This window comes from Pseudopodoces humilis, chromosome 12 (genome assembly GCF_049639895.1).
Source record: "Pseudopodoces humilis isolate 2021_Gansu_Grassland_sample_001 chromosome 12, ASM4963989v1, whole genome shotgun sequence".
NCBI lineage: Eukaryota > Metazoa > Chordata > Aves > Passeriformes > Paridae > Pseudopodoces > Pseudopodoces humilis.
Window position 1 is genome coordinate 14,976,273 of NC_142211.1, and position 12,339 is coordinate 14,988,611.

General features: G+C 42.2%; 1 protein-coding gene across 1 annotated transcript; it reads left to right on the plus strand.

The window, feature by feature from the left end:
- The first annotated feature begins 9,306 nt into the window (after positions 1-9,306).
- LOC148183414 (uncharacterized) lies at positions 9,307-11,519 on the plus strand. The gene is given in 2 exon segments (XM_088061470.1): positions 9,307-9,349; positions 9,697-11,519. Coding segments are annotated over 2 exon segments (1,866 nt in total).
- Positions 11,520-12,339: the final 820 nt, after the last annotated feature.

Consider the following 12,339-nt stretch of genomic DNA (forward strand, 5'->3'; position numbering starts at 1 on the left):
CACCGGCCGAGGCCACAGAACTACCTACAACAGCCTGGGCAAGATTTTAACTCTTTCATTTCCCAGATGAGACTTGCGGATTAATCTTTTTATCCAGACAGAGAAAAGAGAGTGATCAACATGAAAAGAGACTTTATAAACTACCAGTGACAGGAAAGAAAAGAAAAGGTAGAGAATTAAGAAGATGCTTTAATTAAGCTGAAATATCTTTCTGTTAAAACTATGGAAATGGACAATAAGGTCTTGAAAACACTCCTTTAATTCATGACAATATATAGGGAGGAATAGAGTGTTCGAAGTGTAAATTTTGAGTAAAAAGTAGAGTAATTATGGCACAGTGAAGTGCTGGAAGATTTGAAGCCTTGAGAGGCAATGAGAAAACTGTTTTCTGGTGAAGCTCACGGAAACAGATGAAGAAGACTTTTTGCCTTTGAATAACTTATCCTTAAAAATCCCATCCCTAGACTCATGGCCCATACACACTTGAGAGTGATGTGAAAAATGGGAGGAGTGGGCTCTAATAACAGCAGCTCTGGGCAGCTAACATTAGAGCAATGGAAAACTATAACAAAAATAGTTTTTCTTGTGAGAAACTCCATAAATTAACAGGAAGAAACTTCTGTTTCTCTATAAAGACTGGTGAAAAGACTGTAGCAAGAATTGGGACTGTTTTAACCATCAAAGTTCCAAAGGTTTTGTCTCTTTTGTCATGTGAACAAGGGAATAGTGGGTAGTCAGGGGATGAAAAGGTTTTTCTAGAAGTTTATTCTGGTGTTCCTATTGTAGTTTGTCAATAAACTTTCTTTTTTTTCCCTTTTAAGTTTTATGCCTGTTTTGCTCTTGTTCTAATCCATATCTCACAGCAAGAAATAAGTAATTTTCTTAGTTATTGGTTTAAAACCACGACACCCCTGAACGGAGCTGGCAGGGCTGAACACAGCTGATCACAAAGCAGAAATTGCTTCTAAAAAAACTGATCACCTAAAGCATCTGCCCTTGTTCCGAGGGCTACCTCTGGCTGGAGTCTGCTTGGAAACTCTGGATGGTGGCTCCCCCCCCCGGGACAACTATATGCGTAGTTGGTGGCAGAAGCTGGGGGTCGGACAGGCCCCCAAGATCCAGCCACAACACCTTACCCTAACACCAACCCTAATCTTAACCCTTACCTTAACCCTAATCCTAGCCCTAACCCTTACTTTAACCCTAACCCTAAGTGTAACCCTAACACTAGGCAGGGCAGTAAAAATACACTGTGGTGAGGCTGGTGGCAATGAGAAAAAGTGCCAAGAGAGTAATGTTGGGGAAGCGCCATGCTGGCCTTGGCATGCCTTTTGCAGCTGCAGTGTCCCTGGAGCTCTGGACTCTGGTTTTCTCAACCCTACCCCTAAAGTGTAACTCCAACCCTGAGTAGGGCAGTAAAAGCTGCATGGTAATGTCCGATTTTGGTTCTGCACTGCCTTTTGCTAGTGATGTATTTAAAAATAAGATTGTCTCCCACAGTACTGGCCAGATGCAACTCAAATTGAGCTTTGGCTTCTCAAATTTTTTTCCTACAGTGACGAGCAGCATCTCTGCATTCTTCCCATGTCACCTGACCTTGCTTCCACTGTCCATACACCTTCCTTTTTTACCTTAGCTTCAGGCTAGATCTCTGCTCAGCCAAGTTAGATCCAGGGGGGAGATTTCAGTCCACTTCTGTCTGGGCAATTGTTGCTGCTGAAGATGAATAGATCACACGGACACAGGTCGAGGTGTGGTAAAAGGAAGAGAGTTTATTTTTCCTCCCAGGATTTATAGGCTTCTGACCATGGCCAGGGATTGGATGGTCAGGGTAACACTTTCTCACTGCACTGGCCATGAGAGATGCCCATCACAAGACGTGTAACAGAAAGAATGTACACATATCTATGTTTACAGTTACTGTCCTGGGAAAGTCTTTAGAAAACTATGTTAGCAAGCTCAGAAGCTGAGTTTTCAGGGTGACAGGCAATTACTGATTGCCTTCTTGTGTCTGTTTTTTCCCATGCCAGGCGGAGGGAGTATCTCTTGGGCTGTCTCTTACAGCTGAGACAGTGGCTCACATGGATGAGGATGTATGGCAATTTCCTTCAAAGTTAAAGAGCCAGGAAGATGGTCTCTCCACCACTGGTGTATCCATTTCCTGGTAATACATTGCTGCCAAGCTGCTGGAATGTGATGCAGGGGTGGTTTGAACCACCTTCCTCCACATGGCCATTGTGCAAGGGACATCTTCTTGATCTTTAGGGACCTTATCACTTTTTAGATCACTATAGATGATTTCCAGCACTGTTAATTCTTTCAAGTACTGGATACCTTTGTCTGTAGTCGTTCACTTCCTTGGGGAGTTCTCAAGATCCCTCTTAAATGGATATCTTGCCCTCACACTTGAGAGGAGCCATCTCCAGAGACTTCAAATTGCTCCTTCTTTTGCAATTCCTCTTTCAATTTCCTGGTCTTTAGCAAGGGATCCCAGCTTTTGGGTTTCATGACCTTCTAACTGCTGACTGTTGTCCCTGTTATCCCAGCACTGAAGCAGCCAGGCGGAAATACACTCACCTGGCTAGCAACTGTAATCTTTTTGCAAGTCTCAGTGTTCTGATGAGGTCAGGGACCTGGTAGTTTCCGCTTCCTGTTTGAATTCCCTCACTCCTTCCTCTCATTCCTTTGTCAAATGACTGGCTTATTGATCAGACTCTTCTTCCTCTTCATCCCTTTCTAATAGATTATATGGGCCTGTAACTCGCCTTGTCCATTACTGTAGTTGCTGTGGTTAGAATCCCTGTCTCAGCCATTGTGTTCTCAAATGCTGTTTGGGTTCCTGCCTCAACTAAAATCCTCTGAGAGTACTGAAAAGTGGCTTGGTTGCCACAGGCCAGGCTCCAGTACAAGTCAAGAACGCTGCAGTATTTTGGCTACTGCTGAGCAGCACTGGCACAGCATCATCGCTGTCTCTGATATTCTGCGCCTCTCCTAATAGGCTGGAGGTGAGCAAGACCTTAGGAGGGGACATAACCAGGACAGCTGACCCAAATTAACCAAAGGGATATTCTATATGAGATGATGTCAGCCCAGATACAAAAGCTAAGAAAAGTAGGAGAAAGGGGCAACATTCATTATTTACAATGTTTGCCTTTTAGAGCAACCGCTATGAGTGCTGAGGCCCTGCTTCCTGGGAAGTGGCTGGACATTGCTTGCTGATGGGAAGTAGAGAATAAAATCTTGTGCTGGTTTTGCATTAATTGATATTTGGTGATTTTGGATAACCTAATTCTGTAACTTTTCTCTAAAAAATCTTTTTTCTCTTTCTCTGATTCTGCTGCACTTGTTCTGTATTTTTCTTTCTCTTCCTGGATTTCTCAGCCTCCTTTAAACTGAATTCTTTTGGGATTCTCTCTCATGGAGAGCTCTGCTTATCTGAGTTCTTCAGTTTTGATGAAAACTCTCGAGCTCATTAGAATCTTGTTTCTCATGTTTATTAGAAGGTCATCACAAAACTTGGCAGGTCTCTCCAGACTAGCTGCACAAGTCTAAATCACTGCAATCTGGTGCATTTCTTTCTTCTGATGGTACAACAAGGCCTTGTGGCTCGCTTCGTGTCTGACGCACAAAATGGCCCCGAGTTACGCAATGCTTTTATCTTTATACCTATTTTTACTCAATTAACAATAGACATGTATATTATTTTTCTTAATGACCCAATGACCTATCACCTCTGTGCTACACTGTGGTATTTTCTGTCTAATCACTTACTATTACTCAAAAACCTCTAAAAGAAGAACATAAAGAAGAAAGAAGAGACAACACTCTAAATCCTCCATCTTGTCTCCTGTTCTCTAAACTAACTTTTTCACTCAGTGACTTAAGAAAACTTTCTAATCTACACACTTACACTTAGCTATTTCTATCTAACTTTAACAGTTGTTTTCATGTTCATGAATTTAATGTTATATGAAATTCAGTGTTTTTCTGGATCTTAGAACTAAGTATCAGAAACAAGGGCACACACTCTCTATCCCAGACTCCAACAAATTCTAGTAGGATTTAGTGTAGTGTTTTTGGTTTGCTAATTTGAGTTTTTTGCCTAATGTATTAAATAATGTAATGGGTTTAGTACTGGCTAAAATTGCCAGTGCACTTACTAGAATTATTTACTTAGTTTTTGTTGTGAGATATAAATTAGGAGGAGGGTAAAGCGGGCTTAATATTTAAAAGGCATGAAAAAAAACTTTATTAATAGAATTAAAATAATAAAAAGAATCAGAATAAAACTTTTAGATTTACTTTTTTTCTTTTTACTTGACTTTTTTTAATTGACAATGTAGGGACAAAAGTTGGGATTTTTAATTAGTTACTACTTCTGTAATAGTCTTTTATCAGTTCTTGCAGGGAGAGGAATTTTCTCTTGCTATGCTATGGGCACTTCTATAAGAAAGAGTTTTCTTGTGGCTTTTAATTTCTACAAATAGCAGCTGCATGGGGAAAAAATTGCAATCATGAAGCTCTTCCTATTTTTACAGCCTTCCCACAACTGAGTTAATGGTCTATGTTAACTCATGGGGCACTATTTTAAGGATGAGCTGTTTAAAAGTAAATGTTTTCTTCATTTATCACTGTGATTATTTTTATTTCTGGGAACAGAGGTCTTCTTCTTTCCCTGGGGACAAAGGGTCTTTATCACTTTTATGTCTCTCTTTGCTCAAGCTTCTCATGGAATCACAGCTACTTTAACATCTGCTTTGCTTCATTAGAGATGCCTCTCCTCACATCTACAGTTTGAAGACTCCATCCCCCTATACTTTCTCATGAATTAAAGGGGGATATTTTAGTGTATCATAGTCCATCTCTATGGCCTTACCAAAGGAACTTTCAGCCCCAATATTAAGGTATCTATAGAGAAACATTTTAACAGAGTAAAAGCATGACATTTTAGTAAAAGCCTGTCTGCACAAGCCAGCCTTTAATCCAGGTGACAATATTAAAGGCAGTGTCCTTGAAACTCTCCTGGAGCAGTGAGAATGAAAGAAAATCAATAGCCTTGTGTATTGAGAAAAGAATGTAAAACAATATGTATTAACCAATAGTAGCTTGTTAAGCCCGCAAACCCTGTCAGACCCTATAAAAGTGTGCTAAAGATAGAAATAAACGACATTTGCCATACTTCTGTGAAGACTCGATGAATAGTCTGAGCTGTTTTTCAATATCTGGCACTTCGACCAGGAACCTTTTGCAGGCAAAGGGATTCGGCGGGTCTGTATGCAGGAAGACGTGGAAGTGGGTTGGTACTGGGTGGCGGGTTCACATGCGGTGGGATGTGGAAGCGAACCTAGCTGGGGAAAACCTTGGGCAGAGGAGCTGGGGCGAAGACCAAAAGCGAGTGCGCATCGGCACCCAGAAGGAGGGGTTGCTCCCCTCCCCTACCCAGGGCCGCTAGCATGGATGGGTTTGCGGCAGCACAAACTGCTTCTAAACATTATCGTTAAACTAAGCAAAGCAGTCAAGGATAAGGACCTTGGAAATGTCGTTCTATGGGCTAGAGACGATAGGCTCGGGCACCTCCAGGTCCCGCTGCTGATTTTTGCGGCAGAAGAATGGAAGGACATAGGAGATTTGTTAGGGAAAAAAGAGATCACGGACAAAATCAGCCATCTGGGTGGTTTCTTTGGAGTTGGGCACGTTTGGCTAGTGAAGGGGCTCATGGGGAAGCAATGTAGCTCGGTCTCGGAACTTTTAAAATCTCAGAAGTGTGCCAGGGCGGGCGAGACCGTGTCAGTGGAGCCCAAGCCGGGAGTTACCCCACCGAATGCAGATGTAGAAATGACGGCCTCTCCGGAAGGAGATGGTGCCGGCCCCAGCCAGGCGGAGCCCCGAACGTCAGCAGAAATAAGAGCCCCAGATTGCCAGCCACCATCTACAGTTCACTGGGGAAAGCCGCAGGACGTTCCTCTCCTCCCAGATGTGTCAATGCATTCAGAAGACAGGCAACCACCGGCAGGAGAAAAACCAGTAAATTGTAATGATGCATCTGTAAGAGACGGTCCGAAGATTCCCTCATCTGTCTCACAGCCGTCTCAAGGACAGAGACTGAGACCCTGAATATCACAAGGGACTTGGTTTGGGGGTTTGGGCCTAGCTGAGATGGATGTTTGCTAAGTGATTGTTTGCAGGTGGTTGCACGGTACACTGCTCTCGTTCCTGCTGGTGAGCAGAGGCTTGGTAACCTGCGCAACGGGTTTTCCACGACTCATGGCTCTCATTCCTGCTGGTGAGCAGAGGTTTGTGTGTGGTACCCTGTGCAATGGGTTTTCCATAACACCTTGCCCTTGTTCCTGCTGGTGAGCAAAGACTTGCAAGACATGGATCACTCTGTACCCTACACCTGCTCCCCGCGCAATGGAATTCATCACAATGATCATCAATCTCATCTGGTTTTGGCCCTGCGCCCCTTGCTTTGCAAAAGACTATAAAATTATACCCCAAACTTACCTTCCTTTGAGATCTCCCCAACGGACAGAAGACTCTGCGTCGTTGGACGGCTGAGTGGACTTTGACGTTGGTAGCTATAATGCCCTTACTCTCTTTTCCTTATGCTTTGTTTTCTCTTTTCTTTCCCTCTATCACATATTAGTGCTGATGAACACTCAATAAAATGTGTTTTCTTGTTTAAGTCCTTGGTTTGCTGATAATCTTTTGTACTCTACGACCGACTAAAAGAACCACATCACGAATCCCACCTTGCGGATCGTGACATAAATTGGCGTCACGGACAGGATTCTGAGAGACAGAAGGGGTTGCAGGTTGTTGTGCAGTCTGTATCAGGGGAAGGATATTTCGCTTCAGCCGCACCTAGCCTGCCACGCTGGTGAGCAGTGTCTAGAAAGCAAGGGAGGCGACTCGAATTTCTCGCAAACTGCACGTGCCCAGGTAAAAGCACCCCTACACTCATTTGAGGGCTCTGTCTTCAGAATTTTACACGGGATCTTTGAGTACAAAAGGTGGGACTTACTGGTTTTTTATATGCTGACTGCTTGGTGTAGTGGAGAGACAACCTGAATTTTAAGATAAAGGGGTGCCTCCCAACAGATTTGGTCTCTCCACCCACGACAGGGGGGAACGCAGCATTGGCTGCGTCTGATGTAGTGTGACTGAGTTTTACCTCCCTGTAGTGGTTCTGTGTACCGTTTTGTGTTTTTGATGAATTTTGACTGCTTGGTGTAGTGAAGAGACAACTTGAATTTTAACATAAAGGGGTGCCTCCCAAGCAGATTTGGTCTCTTCATCCATACAGGGACGCAAAGGGTGACGTGGCAAAGGCTGCGTCTGTGTGTAACTTAAGTCTTACCTCCCTGTAGTGGTACTGGGCCCTTCGCACACAAAGATGAGTGAACACTCTGAAAACTCTAGTATAAAAGATAAAGCTGCATTCATTGCTTTGTTAGCAAAGCACAATGCTAAGCCCTCCCCAGCCGGGGAAGAATGGGCTCAAAATAATTGGTTCAACCTGGAAAATGTAACTGATAGAATTTGCTCCCTGCAACATGAGTCAAAGTTCAAATTTGGCCGTCATAAAACCATAATTTGTTCTGTATTGGGAGCTTGCCTTACGTCAGCTGTAGAGGCTCGCATGAGACGAAGGCAGGAAGAGAATGTAATTATACAATCCCTACAAAATTTAGTTGAAAGTTTGCAAAATGAAATTCATTTCTTACGAACTGCTCTGAGTGAGGAGTGTGCCAAAAATTCACAGTCTGCTGATTCCTTTAAGGAGTCGCTGGAAAAAGAAACTCCTCAGATAAATCACGTATATCCTCAAGCAGAATTACATTTGGTAAAAAATTGTGGTGAAAACTGCTGCTCCCAAATAAGACCTTTGATTAAAACAGAATATAATTATATCAATGATGAAGATCTTGATCCACATATAACCACTAAAGAAATCCCGTACACTGCTACTGAATTGGCTAAGTTGAAAAAGGAGTACGGGCGTCTCCCTCACGAGTCAGAGACAGAATACGTATTTCGTCTCTCACAGGGGGAGATCAAATTCGATTATCTGAACAAGAAGCAAGTGGTTATTGGGGACATGATGTTTTCTTAACAACAGGAGATAACCGCAACCCATGGTCCCTAACACAGCAAGCTGCATATTGGGCAGGGGGACTTAACCCCCTGGAAAGGGGAGATCCTGTAGCTCTAACCGGCTCCCCAGATCAAATTCTAGAAAACATTCATAAGGCAGCTTGTCTACAACTGATTCATGAAAGAAAATTAATTGTTGCTTCTGAATCACCAATGTTGTTACACGTGAAAGCTGAAATTATGACCCCTTTAATTTGTGGTCTTCCAGAATCACTGAAACCTACAGCAATTCTCCTCCAAACAATCATAGATGATATCCTTGTGGGAGGAGATGAAAAAGAAGTAATAAAAAATAAATATGCTGAAAAGAGGTACACTACCTGGGAAAAGGGATTGTTTGTAGTTAATCCAGCTCTCATAGAAGTAGAAAAAATTTCACAACAACAACCAATTGCATTAAAAGGCCCTTTTGAAATAACTAAGACAGTCACTACTGGGACTCTCCACCCTGACGGGGTGGCCCAGAGGGCCTCAGTGAGAAAGTGGTATGCCCAGATTGAACATTACTGTAACATCTTCTCAATAACAGAAGGAGCTGTAAAAAAATCAGGTGATACAAAAAACTGAGAGCTTAAGTAGCAGCCATGACAAACCTGACTTGATAATTAAAGAAACCCCTCTTAACATAAAAACAGAAAAGGGTAGGCTGATTTCTAGCCTACAGTATTGGTGGAACTTGGGGGTGAAGAAAGGGGTACTGAAGGGTTTAATGGTTAACCTGCCACTTGAAAAATTAAGTAAATTGGTCTCTCAGTGGCAGGATTCCAGCCCCATTGTACCAAGCGCTCCACCTCGCCCTCAACTGATTCTGGGCAGTGGGCCAAAGCAACACCACTCACAGGTTCTGGACAGTGAGCAAAAACAATCAGCAAACTCTTGGTTCACTGATACCTCTGCCAAATGAGAGGGAGACGTGTGGAGGTGCAGGGCAGTAGCCCTCCACCTTTCCTCTGCTGAACGAATCATTACTGAGGAAGAAAGCAGCGCTCAGGCTGCAGAGCTGATAGCTGTTTGGAGTGTTTTCCAACATGAGGCACAGAATACCTCTCCTGTCTGTATCTACACTAACTCCTATGCTATGTTCAAGGGATATACTGAGTGGCTTCCTTTTTGGCAACAAAAGGACTGGGAAGTAAACAGAATTCCAGTATGGCAAAAGGAAAAGTGGCAAGAAATTCTACGCTTTCTGCTGGTAAGAGTGGGGATTATATCTTGGTTAGTCCAAACTGAAGCTTTTAAAAGAACTACAGGAAAATATGCATGGGTAGCCTCCGATGCCTTGGGGAAAGAGCACTGGATAAACACCCACTGGATAATTCCATCATTTTAATCTCCTGCCCCTATGTGGCAGACTCTGTTTTGTTTATTTTCTACAGAAGAACACCGAGGGACATGAAGATCAGATAAACCGTGAACTTATAGATTTAAAATAAGTGCTGTAGCAAAGCCTATATTTAGTGTAATAATCACATACCATGGTGTGAACACCCCTTTTTGTGCTAAATGACAAAGCTAATGTTTTCCCTTCTTTTATGTTAGCCCAAGGTGATGATGTTTCAACACGCTGCAGACCAAGTACCAGATCCCACACTGAGCCTATACACAGTCAAGTCACTGGATCTTGTGGCCAGGTTATATCTTGTGAAACTCGGAATCAAGATTGTTGGCTGAATTTAACAGCTGTACAATTATCCTCCAAAGTTGTGTGTGGTAAAAACAATACCAAATATTGGGGAGAGCTTAATGTTTATGTTGTACTGCCTACCACACAGCCACCAATTAGATTGACTCCAAAAATTTCTGAAATTGGACCATATATAATCAGGAAAACTGGCCAACAACAAATGCTATTTAATCCAGCATGGTCTATCAAACAAGTCAAATTACTAATGCAAAACAATGTCTCAGAGATTCAGCCAGCTTGTTCACCTTTTTTGCAAACTTCCTTTGAGGGGTGGACAACCTGGTTGCAAAAGCGAAATTCTTTTCACAAACGGATGACAAGAGATATAACCGGTGTCGTGGGATCAGGACTAGGAATTTTGAATAGTATTGATTCAGAAGTATTGATGAATAAATTGGCTGTTGCAACTAAAGATTTGACCAAAATACAACAACCACTGAGGTCATCTTTAACTGCCTTGGGAATCCAACAGTGGTTGCTATCAAACATATTACCAAATTGGGAAAGGGTAAATGTAGATGATCACAAATGAATAATTGATGCACTCAGTGCTACCCAAAACAATGTTTCTCTGGCTCTTAGCTGTATTCAAGCCCAGTTGTGGATGCAGTCAGTTGCTGCATCAATTATCAGAGAGGGTGAAGAAGGCACCTTTCCCACTGAAATTTGGAAAATAGTCTGGGACAATGCCAATGATTTTGAAAAGGAATTTCAATCTTGGTGGAATTTGGTGAATTTTACCTACGATCCCACCACAAACACAGCCACAGCTTTTGTGTTGACAATATGTAATGCTTCAGTACATTCAATTTTTCCTATCAATGCATTGGGGCTGAATCATGACGGAGCTGTTCTCTATCCTTTAGAGCATAGGGAATGGGCCCGTCAGATTGGTGGGAAATGGCAAACTGTTGGTTTAGAAAATTATATTGTCCGGGAACAACAAGGGTTTATCTGTGAAAGTAATGAAATCAAAGCTCAAGACATTTGTTTAGACACAGAACAGAATATCTGTCATTTTGAAATCCATCCTAATGACACTTCTGAAACAGTGCTTGTGTATGTAGGCAATGGATGTGTATGCTTGAGAACTGCTTGTGATAGTATGCTTGTATAAAACATAGTAGTGGATACTAAGAATCATTCAAATTTTTGTGTATGCAATTTTACTGTGATTATAGGATGTGACTTTTCATATTTAGCTCCAGTTACTTCATATTATCTTTTGCAGTATAATTACACTTTGATTCATCATTTAGTGCCTGCTCCAATTGGAATGAATTTTACTCTGGTGAGGCAATTGTTGCTTCACCAGGATTTAATTGAAATTTTGGAAAATATCAAAAAGGATGGACAAAAGACCTTAGTTACGGTTCACCACAATGTGAAAGGAATACATCGTGTTTTGGAAAGAGTAAGGAAAGATGCTGAGCACGAGTGGTGGGACACTCTTTTTGGGTGGTCACCAACTGCTACAGGTGTTTTGAACAAATTCTGTCATCCCATCATTGTCCTCTTGGTTTTAGTTTTACTTGGTTTTGTTCTATCAGCAATCTTGTACATCCTGAATTGGAGAATGATGAAGTGGTTGACACAATTGACTTCCATAATGGATGCACACAATATGATTGGTACTTTACATGTTGCTGATACCCCTAAGGTTATCGATACTCGATGAATTATGCAGGCACTACAAGAAATAATTTGCCATTGTGACTATGAGGTTAATCATTTTATAATGTTGTATTTTAGAATATAATTTACTGTTTGTTTTAAGATACGAAACCAATATGTAAGACTTAGTTAAAATAATATATATGGAATAGTTTTCTTTAAAATTAATATATTGATTTTCTTATTGTTTTGTTTTTTCTTTTTCCTTTTTCTGTCCCTTATCTTTTCCCTACTACCTGTCACTGTTTTTTCCGGGATATACTACCAACTGTAATGAGTCCTGAAGACTTCAACGAAGAACTTTGCAGCAGCACTACAACATCGTGCAGAAAGACCTCGATGATTGTGAGCCACGGGGTGGTGTAAGAGACGGTCCGAAGATTCCCTCATCTGTCTCACAACCGTCTCAAGGACAGAGACTGAGACCCTGAATATCACAAGGGACTTGGTTTGGGGGTTTGGGCCTAGCTGAGATGGATGTTTGCTAAGTGATTGTTTGCAGGTGGTTGCACGGTACACTGCTCTCGTTCCTGCTGGTGAGCAGAGGCTTGGTAACCTGCGCAACGGGTTTTCCATGACTCATGGCTCTCATTCCTGCTGGTGAGCAGAGGTTTGTGTGTGGTACCCTGTGCAATGGGTTTTCCATAACACCTTGCCCTTGTTCCTGCTGGTGAGCAAAGACTTGCAAGACATGGATCGCTCTGTACCCTACACCTGCTCCCCGCGCAATGGAATTTATCACAATGATCATCAATCTCATCTGGTTTTGGCCCTGCGCCCCTCGCTTTGCAAAAGACTATAAAATTATACCCCAAACTTACCTT